Source organism: Nilaparvata lugens, chromosome 8 (genome assembly GCF_014356525.2).
Source record: "Nilaparvata lugens isolate BPH chromosome 8, ASM1435652v1, whole genome shotgun sequence".
Classification (NCBI taxonomy): domain Eukaryota; kingdom Metazoa; phylum Arthropoda; class Insecta; order Hemiptera; family Delphacidae; genus Nilaparvata; species Nilaparvata lugens.
In genome coordinates this window covers 10,804,117-10,825,791 of record NC_052511.1, presented here as the reverse complement: position 1 = coordinate 10,825,791, position 21,675 = coordinate 10,804,117, and the positions used below count along the sequence as shown (strand labels likewise).

At 32.8% G+C, this 21,675-nt stretch overlaps 2 protein-coding genes across 5 annotated transcripts in view; both read left to right on the top strand.

The window, feature by feature from the left end:
• Positions 1-21,675, top strand: part of LOC111046799 (homeobox protein abdominal-A homolog) — a 132,294-nt gene that overhangs the window by 13,677 nt on the left and 96,942 nt on the right. The gene's annotated exons all lie outside the window — the stretch shown is intronic.
• Positions 8,317-11,067, top strand: LOC111055187. Its single transcript, XM_039433898.1, has 2 exons — positions 8,317-8,850; positions 9,322-11,067. The coding sequence occupies exons 1-2, from the start codon at positions 8,672-8,674 to the stop codon at positions 10,976-10,978; spliced, it is 1,836 nt and encodes a 611-aa protein (XP_039289832.1). The 5' UTR covers positions 8,317-8,671; the 3' UTR covers positions 10,979-11,067.

The following is a 21,675-nucleotide window of genomic DNA, read 5'->3' as shown; positions in this document are numbered from 1 at the left end:
ACTGCTTTCACAAGCAGTTCAATATGAGGTTGATATTATGCTTCTCATCAAATTTTGTGATTCAGATCTGAATCATTTCATCGTATTCTCAATTTAATGGCGCAATGATTAATTACTATGACAAATCCAGTGAATGATGGGAGTTCTCATCACAATGAAACAAGTAGTTCACAATAACTAATAATAATATTTTCTGTTTTTTCATAGTTAAGCTATCAAATGATAACTTTTTAGAGCAATTACCCTTCTCAATTAAGTTGTCAACCGATCTATTAATGTGGGAGTATAATAAATATATTTATCGAATTCAAACAATCCACATAAAGTTCATGTTATGAGCTGTAGAATTGTTCTATAGCTACAGACAAATTCGTAGGGTGGGGATGTTGAGAATATTCTTCCTAAACTAAGAAGTAAGTCTAGGAAACTCAACGGATGTAATTGCGTCTCAATTAAAATAAAATAGCGAATACAGTGGCATTACAACACTCTCTTACATCCGTGATTCTGTTCGGGCGCATTTTGTTCCACTTAGCTAATCAAGCTTCAAGCTTTCATCTCCGTTGTGAATTTTCCGACGTCAGAAGAAAAACAGTGGAAAGCGCTACTGCTGCCACTACACCAGAAATAATCTCACTCGCCGAAATCCCTGCGAGTTTTCTCCAGGCTTTTCCGGCGGCATTTCCCAGGCCTTTTTGCAAACAGCTTGCAAGTTGCCAAAATGAACTCGGCGTAGATTTTATCGTCGCTTTGCAGGAAGTTTGAAGAAAGTTATCGGACGGCTACACGGTAATTTACTGTGCCTTTCAGTGCGCCTGAAATTTTTACCGTTCTTTTTCATCAGCTTCAGTTATGCCAACTGGCTAAATAATAGGCCCAACCCTGATATTCTCAACAAAGATAAATGGGAGGAAATAGGCAGACTTGATGATGTCTCCAAGTTTTTTTCACATTCTTACGGTTTTCAAATTACTTTGGTATATTGTTATTACTCCAAAATTGTCTGAGGTTGCTAGGAGAGCTTAAAAAAAACTAAGAACAATTCTCCTCTGATGACATAATCAACTCCAAATAACTTTCCAATTACTGAAGGATATGATTACGGATTTGAAACTGTATATATCTGTTTGGAAATCTTATCTCAAAATAAAAAAATTGATTCCTTAACATGAGCTGAAGGTTTGTAGTTTGTCTGTAGTTCATCTACGAAATTCCTAATGAATGAAAATAACAATTCACATCCTTATCAACCAACTATAATTTACAATAAACTTCCAAACAGTTATCTAATCATTTTTTATTCAACTGATGGTTATTCCACATTGTCTGAAGGCTGGATTTTGATTTTGAGTGCACTCTGAAGGCGTAATTCCAAAATAACAACTAATAACTAAATGGCATTGGTTTTAAAATTTCATTTCAATTTTTCCTTAAATCAGGCCCAGCCTAATGAGGAGTACACTTAACTATTCTCATTTTGTGATTGTTTGAAAATTTAAAATTAAGTGAGTAAAATCACTCTACTCTAAGGGCTATTTTATTCAAATTAATAAAAAATCATATAAAACTTGTAGTACCCTCTTATTGAAACATTTTAATAAAAAATGTTCTCAAGTTTCTTAAAAGGGCACTACAAGTAGTTTTATATTGTTTTTTATTAAGTGAGTAAGTATACTGCATACCTTGCTGAACCTAACCATAGAGTAAATAAAGAGTATTCTATCCAAGATCTTATATAGGCTTGTTTAGACTTGGAGGATATGAAAAAAATATAAATAGAGTGATGGGATATAGGATTGAACTTCAAATTTTATATAATTTTGTTGTGAATGTTTTAGACAGTTATTCATAATTAAAAATTGAATTACTATTATTCAAAATTACAATATTACAAATCTTGAAACAACTATAATCTTTTCTCATATCAATCAGCTGAATCATATAACTGCAATGTATGTTCCTTTGTTGAGGTACTTGTTGAAGCATAGTAAATTCATAGTTTTTGAAGCATTGTTGAATTGCAATTCGAAATTCAATTACAATATCTGTAATTACAATTACAAATCTTGAAGCAACCACAATATATTCCTATGTTAATAAACTACATCATAAAATTGCAATGAATTCTCCCTTGTTTATTTATTTTACAAATCTTGAAGCAACTACAATCTATTACTATGTCAATCAACTAGATAATATTAGTGCAATGAATTCTCCCTTGTTTATTCATTTATTTAAACATTCAGAATTACACAACTTACATAAAAGTACCACAGGCTTATAAGCCCAAAACGGTTCCGATTCTAATTTATACAACAGTCCAAATGTAGCTAGGTTATGTGTCACTTCAAAATTTCATCCGTGTTTCGGATGGAAACGTAAAGCTGTTGGTCCCGGCTGCCTAAGAAGTAGTCGTTAGGTGATGTCAGAGGCCTGAAATTGATGAGTTGCGACCTGCAAACTCTGAAACCAGATCCTGAGCCAGCCAGGTCACTTCAAAATTCTTCTATTGCACACTCAATTTTCAATTTTCAAAACACACCAAAATCATTTTTAAATTAGAAAAATACTTCTTAATTGAATTAAATAAATTACAAATAGTTGTTGAGATGTTGTTGAAGCATATAGTTCATTCATAGTTCTTGAACTGCAAATTTTCAAAACACACCAAAATCATTTTTAAATTAGAAAAATACTTCTTAATTGAATTAAATAAATTACAAATAGTTGTTGAGATGTTGTTGAAGCATATAGTTCATTCATAGTTCTTGAACTGCAAATTTTCAAAACACACCAAAATCATTTTTAAATTAGAAAAATACTTCTTAATTGAATTAAATAAATTACAAATAGTTGTTGAGATGTTGTTGAAGCATATAGTTCATTCATAGTTCTTGAAGGATTGTTGAACTGCAGTTGAAATGAGCGTAATTTTCAAAAATCTCAGCAATCTTCAAAAGTCTGCACTGAGTTTTGAAAGGCAACAGCACAAGGCTAAGTGCGGTGCTTCCTTGCTGGAGTGTGAGGTAGACCCCAGCCAATGCGTTGTCATGGCAACGCTGACTGGGGCGTTGCCACGTTGTGCACTCACTGCTTCTCCGTCCAAATTATAATAGGGGGAAAAAGAAGGGAATGTCTGATCCAGGAATGCTTGAGACCGTCACTTGGCTTCTTGGTGCTTTTTGACCGGAAATTCTTACTAGTGTTATCTAAGTTAGTAAATTTGATGTGGTTTTCATCCACTTCTAATACAGTGTGGTAGTAAATCTGATTCAACCTAAGCTTCAATTTTCATCTGGCTGGAAATACATTATCAATCTATGGCCCGGTTGCACAAAAGCCGTTTGAATTTTGATCGTGTTTGATTTCACGAGAACCGTCTTTTGAAAAGACGGCTTCTCTGGATGGTTCTCTTGGAATTAATATCGGTTAAAATTTAACCAGCTTTTGCGCAACCAGGCCTTATCCTTTAAACTTGTGGCTTGAAGGAATCCTACAGGGTACCATTCTTGTAGAGGATAAAGATTCAGATAACCGAGATGCAAAGAATACAATGTTATCACAAGCATGCCAATTTTTCTCTTGGTTACTGGAATAGATCAATAAAGTAGGAAAAACAAGTTCTCTCACATCTAAAAGTCAAGTTCATTTATTTTCAAATACTTGAAATATCTAGAAAATAAAAAATCATAATATTTATGATTTCACGAGAACCAATCAGAGAAGATTTTTTTGAAAAGACGGTTAGTTCTCTTGGAATTAATCTCGGTTAAAATTTAACCGGCTTTTGTGCTACCGGGCCTTATTATCTAAACTTGTGGTTTGAAGGAATCCTACAGGGTACCATTCATGTAGAGGGTTAATATTCAAATAACCGAAATGCAAAGAATGCAATATTATCACAAGCATACCAATTTTTCCTCTTGGTTACTGGAATAGATCAATAAAGTAGGAAAAACAAGTTCTCTCACATCTAAAAGTCAAGTTTATTAATTTTAAAATAATTATAATATCTATAAAATAACAATATTCATATGAGCGGTGCCAGTTGCTGCAGTTTTCGAAAATAATATTCTTGAAAAAGGGGAAAAAGCCCTTGGGAGAACAATTTAAGGAGATTGTAATTTATTCATTGAGATTGATGTATAGAATTATGGTGTGATATTTGTTCATTGGGTTAGCAAAAATAATACAAGGTTCGGAAAAGAAAAAACAGGCTATCGCCCAAAACTTCTTCAATTTCCTAATTCAGTATCAAATTGTCCAAATATTATACATAGGTTAAGCCCATTCCAATTCCTACACCAAATCACAATCTGAAAATATAAATTAGAATAAAACAAACAATTTCAAATTTGGATATGTGTAGAAAGTTGACAATTTAGTCTGTAATCATATGGAGACTCAGAACAATCATGGTGTGAATATATTCACTATTTTAATACATTCACTACAAATAAGAGATTGTAAATTCATTGTAGTGAGTCAAAAAAATGAGTTCTAACATCATTGAAAAGCTGTAGAGCCCGAATAGAGTATATGAAAAATAGAATATTTTTTTAGAGTAATCATGGATTTCTGAATTAATTAATAAATCATTAATTGATAAATCATGATCGGAATTAGTAGAAAGATTCCACAAGAGTACCGGAGATATTTGCTCTTAAAATTAAAAAAAATTGAATAACATTCTGAAACTAGCCTATATTGAGTTAATGTTAGTAGAAAGATCCCACAATAGTACCGGAGATATTAGCACTTAAAATCCCAACATTCTGAAATTAGCCCACTATCCTGTTTATTTAAGAAACTGCATCAAAGAATGAAATATACTTTTACCGATTCTGATGTAGATGGATTTTGATTAAGTTTATTTCAAGCATTCAAACTCATATATTCGTTGTATCAAAAGGTTTGAATGGGAATAGACTAACCCATCAAGAGGTGCAAGGATAAAATGTAGCTAGATTACGAAATAGTACCGGTGAAATTAATCATTTACAATCATCCGTACAATCTGAGAAATTAATATCTTTATAATAATACTGAAAAACTGAATCAAAATTCAAATCTACTTCAGACAATTCCAATGACTCCGTGAACTTGTAGTGCACAAGTCCGAAAAAATCTGATTAAATCCAAAATTTATTTTTTGGATGTTCTGCCGACACAAAATTCGTAGTTTATTGTCAATTTTTTCAGACTTGATTCAGCTGCACTACAAGTTCACGGAGCTGATTCCAATGCCAGTTGTATTGATAAGCATTCAAACTCATATTTGTTGTATCAAAAGGTATAAATGGAACGATACTAACCCATTAGAGGTGTAAGGATGAAATAGCATTCATTCCAGTGTTTGTGAAGACATCGACTCTCTAAATCTCTAAAGTTTCAATACATTGTGATTCGGTCGAGTTTGAAAATCGGAGAATCGTCCCGCTTATTGTTTGTAAAGTTCCGATCCCGATTTCAGCTTTCTCTCAGTCTCTCTCTCCCTTCGAGAGCTTTCACCCCTTTATCGATTGCAACCTTTTGTGTACACTACTTTTTCGTCGCTATTCGCGATACAAACCCTTTCCTCCTTTCAGAGAACGGAGAGAGAAAACAAAAATAGTTTGACCTTCGAGGTGGTTTGCTAAAAAATGTGGGAACGTGATCGTGTGCTTGCTTCGATTCAGACTTTCTGCGCGTGTGACAAAAGCATGAGCTTTTCGAAATCTGAATTGGAATACATGGGGATTGTGGACATCATATAGATATTTCTCCGAGATTGTTATCGGATATAAATCTTAAATAGGGAACTTCAAGTCACACCATACAGCCCACTCAAGTTAGGTTGGCTTTACAACCCAACCTGCCACGAGACTCATCATAATAACTTAATACATTCAAAGTGCGGTGATATTAAGTGAAAAATTTTACTATAATTTGGTATTTTAATCATTCTAAATTCAAAATTTCTAGCTTATATATATTCTTGGACAGAACTTTGAACTTTAAATTTCCTCAGTAAGAACATAACCTATTTTTTCGGACATTTCATTATTTATCAAAATTTGGGAACAGAATAGTTTTGGGCTATGCCTGTTGTTCTACCCCGATCATATTCATATGATTTGTAATTATATCAACGAATAAATAAATAAATAAATAAATAAGTGAAAGTGGAAACAACAGATAATGTAGGCCAATCTAAAATAGTCATATGCATCATAGAAATCTTTCATGTAGAGAAACGTGGATTTAAAATATAATGCCGGCTAAAGGTAGGCGCACACAAATCGTCATCGGACGGACGGCACGCATCAGACGGATCGGAAGATTCGATTTGATGCATTGTTTTCAATAGATAGTCATATCCACAGTAACTATACACCCAGGTTATGGGTTATAGTGACTGTATGGTTTAAATAAAAAAATAAATCTCAGTACCCTTTTGAATTATTTTGTAACAACATGTCTCGGACATTAATGCCATTTTACTATATGGTTAATATAGTTACTGTAATCATATTGATTGATTCATGAATAAGTAAAACACCAAAATAATAGGGATATAGAAACATAAGGTAACCTTGTGCTATTCCTCTCCTCAATTTATATAAGGTTACACATAGTCCAAAATAGGTTAAGTCTTGTAGTTGTTCACTTCACAAAATCTTCAGTCTTTAATTATTTTCACAAAGTGGATTTTTGAATTTAGATGCTTCAAAACCATCATGCATTATGGTTGATGCACTATTTATTCAGTCATTATGCATCATAGAACTCTTTCAAGTAGATAAAGTGGATATAGGATATATAATGCCAGCTAAATTAATCATATCTATGTATTCATTAAAATAATTTCATAGTCTTTGTGTAGTAGAGAAGTTGATATTGTGGTAATTATTCATATTGGATGAAAAAGACTAAGAAATTGTCAAAAAACCACAGATTTATTGATACTTAGAAAGACCGGTTTCGGTTATTACACCATTGTCAATCTCTGAAAAACTAAAGCTTAGTTTAGACTTAGTTTTTAGTTTATCAGAGATTGACAATGGTGTAATAACCGAAACGGTATTTCTAAGTATCAATATATCTGTGGTTTTTGACAATTTCTTAGTCTTTTTCATTCAATGATTTCTTAGGATTAAAGCTATGAAGTATTCAAAACCATAGCTTGGGAATGCAATAAACATGTGTCAATTCAAATACGGTTTCCATTACAGTGAAATGAATCACCGTTAAGTCAAATAGCAGATTTTTTTACCAATAAGATTAACTTGAAAGATTTCTAATAAATTACATCATGGAATATTGAAGAAAGAGTAGTGTCAAGCAATGGTAAAATTTCTTTATCACCCTTTAAAATTAAAATCACCCTTTATTTTTAAAGAAACTTCAAAATAGTTCAATGACTAGTTTCGGTGTTATCACACCATCGTCAGGTTATAAAAAAAGAAATTTTTATTACTATCATTTTTTTTTTATAACTTACGATGGTGTGATATCACCGAAACTAGTCATTGAACTATTTTGAAGTTTTTTTTGAAAATGAAGGGTGCTATAAGATTTTATATTGTTTATTAAGAAATTGAATATATCTTTCATATTTAGTTCAGTTTAATTTTGTAACATAGAGCTGTATAATCGAGCAGAGCTCGCGCAGCATGTGATACGGCAGAACTTTATAATCTTACATTTAAAAGGAACAATGTTTTGATATTCTGATTGGAAATGACATCACTTTATTATTCAATAACAATGTTTGAACTTTCATGAAATTTTCTATGCCTCTTATTTATTGAGAATTCATTCTCATTAGTGCTTGATTGTAAACAGAAATCAATTACCCATTTGTGCCAGTACTTCACTTCAATTTATTCACGTATCATACAACACAATTTGTAAATATTGGAATAAGCTAGCAGGGGTCCAGCTAAGAAGATAGCCGATCTTGGCCGAATGTGATTTCAATTTCCGAGCATTGCCAACCTGACAAGTTGACAGCGCAAAGCGATCTATTTTCTTATAATAATATTCACTGATAATAAGATTAACAGACAATCTCTACATAATAATTCATTCCAACATAAAGATGAATATTTATATACAAAAATTGAAGACTTTGAACCATAAAAGTAAAAATCACGATAAAACATCTGAAACAGTTCTCATTTCTGTCCATGTTCCGTTCAGTTGGCATTGGTAATTTTCAATCTGTACAACTGCGTCGACTGCTTATGAGAAAGTTATTTATCTAGTGCAACGGTTTGTAAATCAAATAATTAAGAATGAGTTGATATTTGAATCGCTTCATGCAAAAAGGGCTTCAGTCATAAAAATGGCCAAATTGAGTTAAGAGCAGAATTATGTCTTTAGATGGTGGTTTCATCGTTCTATGCAAAAAGGAATTCAGTCTGACTGCTCTAACGTTGTCAAATCAGTTACCTACGTATAATATTCTATGCAGAAAGGGCTTCAGTCCCGGACTGAAGCCCTTTATGCACAGAGTGACGAAAATTTTTCCGATCAGCTGACTGAATCGTATATTGTGATTCAGCTGCTCTGCATTACTTATTCATTCGCGGTTTTTGCGTTGAGGTTAGAAGCTGTTGTTTTGAGTACCGTTCAAGTAATTATTGATTTATATTATTATTATTGAAGAAATTATTTTTAATTCATTATGGTTAGTAGTAGCGACGAAGACAATGACAATGAATCCAACATTGTTTTTGGAAAGAGGAAAAGGCACGAAGAAACGTATAGAAGAAACGTGAACAAACTGGCTAGGAACAGCGGTGCTGAGTATAAGAACTACAAAGGAAAAACTGTACATGCAAAACAATCAGGACCTCCATGCAAGTAAGAAAAATTAAAATTAACTTAATTGAATAAGATATAGTCATTTTTACAATCTTGGATTTCTTGATCCATCAAAGACTCCAATGTCAACAAAAACTTTTCACACTCATATTAACACAATAAACTGTCTGTGATGAAATATGTCATGCAGACATTGAATAATAATTTTCTCATTCAATGGTGTGTTCAATAGAAGTTTATCTTACCGGTAGTGAATTTCTGCTTTGTTAAATAATTTATTATTAAAAGGTACATCCTTTGTTAAACTTGTTCCTGAGCTTAATATCACCATTCTACCTGGTCTACCCATACCTTGTACTTACTGGTACTCTACCATTACTATTCTTTCTAGCCTAATGTACATGATTATCAGTATTTAAAATTTACTAAATTTTAGTATTGTATAAATCCAGCTTTACCTACCTAGCCTACCTACCTTATCTAATTTGAAACATTTTATTTTTGTTTCAGTTGCAAGAGACACAAGTGCTTTGATGGAATACAGGAGTTGGACAGAATCGACATACTACAACGTATTTTGAACCTACCTTCTAAAAATGAGCAAGATTTATTCATTCAAAGCTTGATTGAAATTCATGATGTGAAGCAACGACGTCCACGGAAGGATGATAGTGCACGTACTGTTGATAAGATGTATACCTACTTTGTTATGGTTGGTAACCAAAGGACTCCGGTATGTTACAAAGCTTTTTTATCATTACTATCAATTAGTGATAAGCGAGTGAAAAGACTGAGATCACTGGCCAAAGAAGGAAAAAATCCATTAGACAAAAGGGGAAAGGCACCTAGTGTTAACAGAATGAGTATTGAAAACCAAGAAAAAATTAGAAGCCATATTCAGAGTTTTCCAACTAAGCTTAGTCATTATGCTGGTAGGGCCACAGAGTATTTGGATGCAAGACTCAGTATTAAAACTATGTACGATCTATTGGTTGCCAAACACCCAGGAATTTGTAGTCCAGCATATTTTTATGAGTTTTTTCACGAAAACTTTAACCTTAGGTTTGGAAGACCCCAGATTGACACCTGTTCCACATGTGAAGAGCTTAGCATTAAGCTTAAGAACCCACACTTGAATGATGCAGCTAAGAGAGTTGCAACTGCAGAATTAATGGTACATAAAAGACGAGCAAAGAAGTTTTACAACAAAATCCAAGAAGAAGCCATGAACCCTAAAAATGAATCACATGTACTTTCCATATGCATGGATTTCATGCAAAATCTCAGCATTCCTCAAATTCCTGTCCAGCAAACTTTTTACCTGCGACAGATTACAGTAAATGTTTTTTCAATCCACAACATAAAACAAAGGACAGCAAAAGTTTATGTTTATCATGAGGGTGAGGCCAATAAGACCCCTAATGAGGTTTGCTCGTTTCTCTATGAATATCTGAAAGAGGTACCATCAGAAGTAACAGAGTTAAGACTTTTTGCAGACAACTGTGGGGGTCAAAATAAAAATCACACATTGACCAGATTTTTGTTGATGCTCACAGATACAGGTCGTTTTGAAAAAGTCACCATGTTCTTTCCAGTAAGGGGCCACTCGTTTTTGCCCTGTGATAGGGATTTTGCCACAATTAAACGGCATGTTAAAAAGTATGACAGAATTTACACTGTTGGTGAAATTCGAAATCTTATTGAAAGTAGCAGCACTAAGCTTGGTAACAATCCAAAATTTGTAGTAAAGGAAGTTGAAAGTAGTGATATTCTGAACTTCAAAGCCTTGTGGCCTACCTATTATAAAAAAAGTTGCATCTCACAAGAAACAAACAAAAAAAGCGTTCCAAAAGCAAATAAAATTCATTTTGAGATAAGCAGCTACAGACAAATGACTTTCAACAAAAATAAGCAAGGTATAATATATGCCTCGAAAATGATTGATAGTATTGTGAGTCACTCGTTTAAGATGTGTAAGGATGCGAATGCGAAGCCAACTTTGCCACCAGCTGCAGCTTATCAAAGTAATATTCCAATCAAAACAGCAAAGCTGAACGACGTCAGGCATCTCCTACCATATATTCCCCAAGAACATCTTGAGTTCTACAAAAGCATCATGGACTGGCCTACAGTAGAAGGAATCGATCCAGAAATACAAGATGATTGAAATTTAATTTGAAAAAATTAAAAACTTTAAAGTTTTTTATTTACTTTTTTCCACATGAGCTGATCATTAAAACTTACTGTTAAAAAATTCTCAACTGTATTGTTTTTAGTCAAAAATCCTTTTTTGTTCATAATATACTGCTTTCCAGTGGCAAAATATGTTGAATTTTGCAATATATAGTCACTTGAGTGTGAAAAAAAGTGTTATAAAGGTGAATTTACATGCAACAAGAGCTTTGCATAGGGTTATGTGCAAAAAGGGCTTCAGTCAACCAACAAAAAAAATTTTTTACTCAATAATTATAAAAAAATTATTGAATTTCTTTATAAAAATTCAATATTGAAAATATCTCCCTTCAAATAAAATAAATATGTGTTTTCAATTTCTCTGTGTTTTTGAGTGAGACAGTTTTTCTTGTTGAATAATTCATAATATTCAAAATGTATACGGTAATTTAATGAGTTCTCATTTTTATTTACTAGAAAATCAGAAAAAATATAGATAGAACAAATTTGCATTCAAAATACACGCCAATAATGTCAACAGCTGATTGGGATGGCTGCAATATAATACGCAAAGTATTAAGAGTACGCACTAGTGCGGAAAAGTGATTCTTTGCGTTCTGTAATCAGTGCAGGAATGGTCACTTTTCAAGGTAACTGTAGGAAAATGTCTTCCATTGTTGGATGATTAATTCATTATTGTTGGGTGATGAACACTGAAATAATAGAGACCAGAAAACACTGAAATAATAGAGAATTATGTATGGTGATAACAACTGAAAAATTAACTTCAATGTAGTAGTTGTCATCACATCATAAAGAGGTCCACGATTAGGTCGTCCACGACTAACTCTTGAGACGACCTTGATCGCACGATTTTGTGAACAGTGAACATGTGAGCTGCATGAACTTTATTATACAGTGTTGCCAGTTCTACAATCTCTTGAAAGTTGGCCGGCTCCATATACCATCTCAAGCTTCTCTGAAATAAGCCTGTATTAGCCTACTAACATCAATACAACTTGAAATTATAGATGCTTATTCAAATTATCGTTAACTGGAATGGAATTCAATAATAAATTGGAAGAGAATAATTTTGTAGGTGACGATTCATTATCTTAATTGATTGAATTTGAGAAGGCTTTTGAAATGTTGTTCAAAACTAAATGGTTGGATTGATTAGGGATTTTTATTCATCCTCATTCTTGAGTAATAGTCCCATAAATCCTGATATTATATATTAATCAATCAATCAATCAATCATTTTATTCAGTAAAATGCATTACAAAAATTGGTCCCGCTTAACCTAAAAGATTTTACAGCAGGTGCCAACAAATAATAAAATACATTAATAGAATGATATGCTAACTTTAACAATAAACTAAGTAAACAATTTTTTCCATGAAACTGGAAGTTTAGGAATTTAAAAAGGAGTATGGGGTATTAGATGGTCTAAGGATGATTAGTAGGGTACAATATAAATTAGGGAAGCTATTATATTAAATTTATACATTTTTAAAATTTATTTAATACATAATATTCAATAAATAATACACATATTTCAAATTTCAAGATGCAATGACCACTATCAGTAGAGATATACCTACCACACCTTCATAAATAACAGATTTAAAATATCGTAATAAGTGCTCCAAACAGCATTGAAAGATCGTATGAAGTGGAAGCCTCAATGAATATTGTATTGTAATGCACAGTAATTGAAATTATGTTTAAGAATTGAACAGACGACTCTCGAAGGACTACTAATTTCAACATAAATAAGTTGCTAAACAAACAAATTCATTGGATTATAATTATTGAAGCGGAATAATTACAACTAAAATGAGAAAAAAGTTAATGGATATTGTTATATTTTCATGACATTATTCATGGTATTGTTCATGAACAATAATTGTCTAAGGATATTTCTCGAACGCTACTGAACTGCAATATAAAATTGATTATGAAATCCATGAATCTGAGTCCACTGAAAAATGCGATCATTAAACAAATTGTTCTAATAAGCCTGTAACAACGTTTAATTGAGAGAAACTGGAATATTAGGTACCCGACATTCTTTGTAGAGTCGAGAAACAATAGTTGGGCTTTCTCCTACTCAAAGGTGGAGCAAATTTTATGCCAGCCAACGGCACGCTCTTGCATTGCAATAAATTCCCTCACAATGCATCAAAATGCTTTTAATACTCCACTTAACAGAGCTGAATGTAAGCTATGTATAATTTTTAGCAATTCTAATGCACTTATTAAATCCACTTTGCATGGACTCTTGCTTATTTACGTTTTATTGACCTTATTTGGCCTGAACAATTTGCTACTGCTAACGTAAAACCCGACATTTCATGACAAAGGTTATAAAATACTCAACTACACGAAGTGACTTGGTAATGTCCCTACTATACTGATTATACCGATTTCAGAACTATAAGAGCTGCTTTTGAGTAAATACCTCTCACAATGTAATTTTATCATTTTCTCACTCATTCAGGCTTTCTTATAACGTTTTTCCTTTCATTTCCCTCCATTTATCCTTCAAGGAATCTCTCTCTACCTCTTCACTATCTAATAGGAACGTAATGTTAAGTACATGGAGCTCCTTCATTCCTTTATAGTCTTTATTGTTTGATTTTAGTATTGAAGAGCGTAACTTGTATTTTAAAAAGAGAAAGTGACATAACCAACATTTTGATTTGGACAGTACAGTATACTTTTTGTGCAGTTGAGAAGTTGATATTGTGGTAATTATTCAATTATTATTGATTATTTAATTAGTGGTTTTTTGACAATTTCTTAGTCTTTTTCATTCAACAGTACGGTATAGATTGAAAATGGGACAGTTCTGGGCATGAGCCATTGTATACAATGCGATAAATAGATAAATAAATAAATAAATTTTGGTGGAGATTTCCATAACAGTAGGATCTTCTCCTCTCATTTGATTCATACAATAAGTAACCTACATCATCAAAATGATAGGGAGAGAAAAAATAAGGTAACCTTGTGCTATTCCTCTCCCAAATTTAGATAAGGTTACACATAGTCCAAAATAGGTTAAGTCTTGTAGTAGTTCACTTCACAAACGTTTCAGGCCTCGATTATATCCACAAAGTAGAATTTTAAATTCAGATGCTTCAATTTTATTTATTTATTATTATTATAATTTTTACAAGAAGCACTGAATGGGAGAGAAAAACTAAGGATACTCCTTGTACAATACTATTTCTCTCCCAAATTTAGATAATAATTTAAAAGTCCGAAATGAGGTTATGATTCCACTTTTCTGAAATTTAGTTCTTTTTCACTCAAAACCAATAAAACTAAGAATTTTGAATTTTAAAGGTTGAGATACTGGATAGGAAACAAAAATATTACACTCGAATCACTGATTTTAAAAACCAAACATCTCTGTATCAAACTCCGATTGAATCCAAAATCAGGGAGATATATTTCAGAGGAAGTACTTGATTTTGGCTAACTTCAGGACACCTGAACTTCAATAACTTATTTCAACTTTTTCTGTTATGGATTGGTTGACTTTCAATAGTCTAGGAAGTCAAGTGGAATGTGGTTGAAAGGTTGTAGAGTAGTAATGGCAATCAGTTCTGCAGCGTCATAGTTCATACATTCTATCTAATGAAGAAAATACAGTTACAAATGAGAAAATTTTGATCTTTAAATTGATTTCATTTGGAGATTTCAATTTAAAAAGATCGGCAATCCACTTTGTCACTGTATCTTCAAAATATTTTCATTAATTCACTAATCTACCGCTAATTGGATTTATATCATTATCACAGATTTAAGCCTTGATTCAAGATTTGTTTATCCAGTCTATGTCATTCATTATCGACTCTCAGAAGCTCGTTTCAATTATGATTCTATCCCTTTAAACTTTAATTACATAGAGATATCAAGTAGTCATTGCATTTCCCATCCAAATCACTAATGGAAATTATTCTCCACTAATTGAAAAATCAATCGTATTTTATTTTCAATTAAATCTAAACAAGTTGGGATTTTCTAGTTTTGGAACAGGTTCCACAACATATAATCCTCTAATCATCTTTGACTTCTAATGAGAGCACCTGATGAGAGATGAGATCCTAGTGAATCAAGATGTTATTGCGATCAGCTCCTTGAGATTCTGCATGGTTGTTACAAAAAAGTTGTAGATTATTCAGTCCGTATCTGGACCATGATTCTCTAGAAAACCTCTCATCTCGTACATAATTTTTCTTTCGCCCCACTTGGATGTAATGAGCTGGTTTTCGTGCGTCATATGGAGGCCGAAAATGATTGTTTTCTGACCAGGCCGGTAAAAGTTTCACGGCCCTAGGGCTGTAAAATAACCTTGAAATCAGCTGATTCTCATTTGATGTGAACGTGTTTACAAAATGGTTTATGAAACGGAATCAGTTTATGCTTCAAGAATTGAATAAGTATTCTGCAATAAGATACTATCATTTTATTTGGATGAATAAAATACAGATAAGATATATATTATAGATTATTCAAATTCGATTTTCAGAGTAGGATAGAGCTTCTAACCTAAACTTCCGAAGTCAACGACAACAAGCATTGTTGACGTTGACATTCAGATTGACCAAATTTCAAGTGTGCTAAAACAGCTGATCAAAAAACTTTTCATTATTTGTGTTTTTTATTCAAGGATCAAAACATTCATAATAATATCATCTTATTGTCATTTGGAAGAATAAAAAGTATAAACTCAACCTCTTACATAATTGAACATAATCTTTTAGGTTATTTAGACAAATCAGAATAAAAAATAAACATACTTGAGCAATTTCCTGATATTCAGATTACCTCAGATTTGCTTGAGCTATGTATGACCTTCCTGTTTTGCTTTCGGAAGTGCCTAATAAACAATTTTTCTCATATTTATATTGTTTATTTTTCTGTGTGGCGAAAAATAACGTTCTCACCATGGGCAAAAATGTTTTTCCGGCTCTCAATCTTTTCTAGTCCTCGGCCTACGGTCTCGGACTTGAAAACCGATTTCGAGCCGGAAAAGTCTCATTTTCGGCCCTAGGTGCGAAATATACTATTATATTCCTCTGTTGTCCCATCAAATTTGTCAATGACTCATTGATTTATATTGATTCACAATCAATGATTTATAAATATGAGTTGTGAGCGGTAAAATCGCAACATGGAAATTCCATTTTCCATTACTAAATTCGTGGTTTTTCTCATAATTTATAGCCTCATGTTACAGTAACATCAGTTTTATATGGAATTAAATCAAGTTTTATTGTTTACATCAACTTAGAACAAAGATATTACACTACATTAAATCAATCCTATTGATAGGAATCATCCTATCAGATATTACTACATTAAATCAATCCTATTAACACAAATCATCCTATCAGATATATCCGACAATATAAGGAGACTGAAATTATTTCAACTTTTCATGTGATGAATGAGCCATTCTACATGAGATAAACTTCAAGCTCTGTGTATCAAGCAGAATCCTCCACATTCTGAATTTTTTCATCAAACTCACCTCCTACATAATATACAAACCTGCAGAATTCCAATGAGCAAATATTCACTACATTATTTTTATTGACGTATGAGCCATTAGCAACTGCATGGAAGAGACTTGGCCAGATTTATTACGGCTATAAAATCACAGTTGCCTATGGAACTTTGATGTATTTACGACCTCGAGGCTGACATGCTTCGCTCTTGCCTGTAGCCTAATCCGGTATTTAATTGCGCGTCACGTGATTTATTGCCTTCCCAAAGCATGAATTTTCAATATGTTTCTGTGAAGCCTCCACAGAATCTGATTGTGGACTCAACAACGTAATTATTGAAGAGACTGCTAGGTGAGGTCATGAAAATATGAGTTGTGAGCGGATAATTTCGCAACATGGAAATTTCATTTTCCATTACTCAAATCTATCAGGAGATTTAAATGTTGTGCTTGAATACTTCGTATTATTTTAAAAATCACATTATCATTCTATAAAACTGATACTGGAAATAAATCCTATTCATTGATCCTGGATATTGATACTAGGGAGCAGTGTTTCGATTCTGTAGGAGATTATGGAATAATGTGTCTGATGATGACCAACAACAGGTCGAAACAATCATCACTACCAATGTGAGTGCATTTTCACTCCATAAGTGTTTTTTGAAATGCAAGTTTATAAAATAATCATAAATTCTAATCCAGGATGATCATATTGTTTGCGTATTCTCTGGATATCAATTATTATTCGATTTCTGAGTCTGTGATTGAATAATAATTGAATAGTATAGTGTCTGGTAACATGACAAGGATGATAAAAATTCAGATACAAGATAAAGGATTGTTGAAATGGAGATGAGGTTGGTTGGAATAAGAGGAAGGTTGAAAATTAAATAGTTCATTTATTCTCAATATCACAGAATAGTTTCTACAGATCGATATTTTTGGCATAAGATCCATGTTCTCGGAAAGAAATGAAAATACCGTGAAAGTCACAAAAAAGCATATTGTTTCCTAATTTCACACAAGAATATTGAAGGAATATGATAATAAATTGAATATTGAAGGCTCAATATGAGAATCTATTAGTTTTTCAGCTTCAGGCGTTGTATGGATAAAGGTGCGTACACATATACGCGCCGCGAACATGAGCAATTCACTTTTAATCAGCTGATGCCAAGCTCTTTATAGCTGTATCTTAACCGTTTCTGTAAGAATACAGATATAGTCAACTGATTAAAAGTGGATTGCTCATGTTTGCGGCGCGTATATCTGTACGCACCTTAAGAATTAGAGTAATATGTTATAAGCATGAGCAAACATTTCTTAGTATAGAACTCAAATAAGGTGAATCACTTCCTTCATCCCAAGAAAAATGTATGATTTAATAGTAAATAATACTATTGGAATTCATCAATCAGTCAAGGTTATTTAGTCTAGAGAGGTGCTCAGAGAATATGATAAAAAATGAATAAATTGGATTGGTCAGTGAAGACTGTAGAGAAAGAATCAGATAAAAATGAAGAGAAGAATTAGACAGAGATAGATGGAGAAATATTGAGGCAGGGACAGACAATAATAGCGAGAGAAAGACAGAGTGACAAAGATGATTTGCATACGAGAGATAGAAAGAGAGAGATCCTGAGTAAAGGAGAAAGAATGAGTGAGAGAGTGAGAGTGAGAGTGAGAGGATTGAAGGAGATAAAAGAGAGCAGTATGAAAAGACAGTGTAGTTATTTCGAAGTGGTCATTTCCTCCATTCTACAAGCCATCTGATGAGACAGAGTTCATTTTGAAAAGCAGAAAACAGTCCTGCAACATTCTTGTTGAAGCAAAAAACTGTTTCATCCATCATTTCTGATTATTATTAGCCAGCTTATGGGCGATTCGTCCCCCATAGCCTAGCTCTATGGCACTACCGCTTTACGAGATACGAAATTGGCCTATTCCTAGGAATAACAGGGTATTTCTAGAATTTACTTAGCGTTTTATGGAACTCGGTCGTTTGACATATCTGCGTAGAGCGACTCCGTATGGTGGGTGACGAGTATTATTGGTCTACAAATAGCCCTAGAGCACCGTGGAGTGACATAGTCGTACGGCTGATGGCAGTATTCAGCTCAAAACTGCTTCAAAACTACTAATTAGTGGAGGCTAATGCATGTCTAGGTCTAGAAAAAAGAAGGAAGGATATGTTTTGTAGTGTAGGGTGTGAGTGGGAGAGAGATATTGGGAAGGAGTAACAGTATGGAACTAAAGTAATAATAATTAGTCCTACTTCAATGTGTCCAGGAGCGGAGGAGAGAGAAAACATAAGATTGTATTGTGTATGAGTGGGAGAGAGATATTGAGGAAGAGATCAGTATGAAAGAAAACTACTAATAATTAGTCCTTCAATGTGTCTAGGAGCGGAGAGGGGAGAAAGCATATGATTGTATTGTGTGTGAGTGGGAGAGAGATATTGAGGAAGAGATCAGTATGAAAGAAAACTACTGATAATTATTAGTCCTACTTCAATGTGTCTAGGAGCGGAGAGGGGAGAAAGCATATGATTGTATTGTGTGTGAGTGAGAGAAACATATTGAGAAAGAGTAACAGTATGGAAGAAAAAATGGAAGTGAGGAAGTAATGGATTGTAGTTCCTGTATTAGTCATAGCAATCAGAGAGAACTTGCCAGACATACATATTATGACTATGTTGACCTGGAAATGCAACAACTTGCATCGAAAGAGACTAAAATTTGAATCTACAGTTCTAGTTTTTTGAATAACAATATCCATCATTTTGGAATCAATATCAGGTTACATTTATATTATGATATATTTTTTTGTTAACTTTGCTTCAAACTTGTAACATAATATGTCTGATTCAAAGCTGCTTTGAAGTAATCATTTAACTCATTTATTCAACTCATTTCAAGTCTCTGATATCATAGAGAATGTGTGAGTCATTAACTCATTCCAAGTCTTTGACTTTAATCATAGCCACCTCTATTACAAGGCCGCGGCCTACGATATTGCAACGTCGCAGTATAGGCCTGGAATCTAATACATGATTGGTGAAAAAGATCAGCTGGTATTCTTTTAAATCTTTTTCACCAATCATGTATTAGATTCTAGGCCTACACTGTGACGTTGCAATATCGTAGGACGCGGCTTTGTATTAGAGGTGGCTATGCTTTAATTCATTCAATATCATAACAGAAAATGGAATGTGTAACTTCTTATTTCTCTTTATATTATTCTCATAATCATTCCAAGCACTTTACAATATAATGGGGATCATGATTATTGATCTGAAGAACGATTAGTATGAAAAATTATTATACCAGTGAGAACTTGTTAATAAAAGTGCTTTCATTGGTTAATGTAAATGAATAAATGAATAAGCTAAGTGAACTGCAGCTGATTCCTAGTCAAGTTGTTCCATTCCTGAATACATTTAATTACACTTGATTCTTAAGTACAAGGTATTTTTATCATTATTTATTAATACATAAGGAATCATTTATTCATGTCTGGTTGAGAGCTATAACAGGTTTAGCCCAAACCTGCTGTTCTCCCAAACTTTATGAACAGAAATACTTTTATATTACAAAGAAATTTCAAAAAATAATTCCAATAAACTTTTGAAAATAATCCAGAAAAACACTACTACCTCTTGTCCTCAAACTAGTTCCACTGACAACCGATACTTATGGACAGTAGTCATGGTGGCCCAACAAGGCTTGCATTCCATTGGCCGTAGTTGACAGCTAGTCCAACGTTATTGATTTATATCCTAGTGACATAATATTTCCCAAACTACACCATAGGGCTCACCAAGGTCATTGTAACGCCCTTAAGTTACATACCACCCTTTCCTGAATAAACTATGCGACACTAACAAACAAAAAACAGAGAGTCCATTGTAATAGACGACTTCTGGTATCTAGTCCCCATCTATGAGAACAAAAACTCGACCTATTGTTTTCCTATTGACCCATTTTTTTTCAAGTTCATTGTGACCGTTGCATTTCTCACGAAGAGTTTTTTTGTGTCTGGAATGTCACCTCTGAGAAAGGTATAGAAAGTTCACAAGTCTAAAACCCTTTTCTTGAAGGCAAAATAAATGTTTATTCGTCCTTTTGGAGAAACTGTCAGAAGCAGTTTGACAAATACAGAGATATGTGTAGTACATGGTACAAGTATAATATGAATTAAATAATTCAGAAAAACACTACCTCTTGTCCTCAAACTAGTTCCATTGACAACCGAAAATTCTGAACAATTCATGGTGGCCAAACAAGTATTGTATTCCATTGGTCGTAACCTGTATAATATGAATCAATATAAACGAGGTTTATAAATAGAATGTAAAATTACTTCACTTATACAGACTACTTTATTCAAATTGATAAAAACAATATAACAACTGGTAGTTCCCTTTATTAAAAACTATAAAATATTTTAACGACTAGTTTCCACCATAGGTCATTAATTTTCAAGTTGAACTTGAGTTGATTTTAACTTGAAAATGACCTATGGTCGAAACTAGTCCTTAAAATATTTTAAAGTTTTTGATAAAGGGTACTACAAGTTGTTATATTGTTTTTATTGATAGAATTTAAATTACTTCAGGAACAAACATTAAAATAAAAATCATCGTGTTATCAGTTTGAACCCATTTTCAAAACACAATGGTTTTATTCAAAAGATAGATTTGAAAATAGTCAAAATGCTTCTCATCTATGTTGAATTTGGTTCAGAATTTTTCATATTCTAGAAGAAATCATTCAGCAAAATGTTTTCAATGAAAATATAGGAAGACAATAATTAAAGAAGTGATAATAATGAATAGAGCATGCATGTATTGCAGTTACCTGCATCAGAATAGGCTGCTCATGACTCCGCTTTGTTCGATCAATAAAACTGTTGTTTTGCCAACTTTCACTGAAAATTATGATGACTCAAATGTGAAAGTGATGATAAGCTTGTTGTTACCTTATTCATAATGACAATAATATAGGTATTTGAAAAAAATATAAAGCGAAATTTTCTTATGGATATGTTTAACACAGTGCAAAGAAAGATCACATTATTTATTTATTTATTTGTTGATATAACTACAAACCATATGAATATGATCGGGATAGAACAACAGGCATAGCCCAAAACTATTCTGTTCC

Excerpts from the sequence above, each read along its gene's own strand:
- LOC111055187 (XM_039433898.1), top strand. The coding sequence starts at position 8,672 with ATGGTTAGTAGTAGCGACGAAGACAATGACAATGAATCCAACATTGTT. Across the intron at positions 8,851-9,321 it reads CAATCAGGACCTCCATGCAA|TTGCAAGAGACACAAGTGCT; the intron begins GTAAGAAAAATT and ends TTTTTGTTTCAG.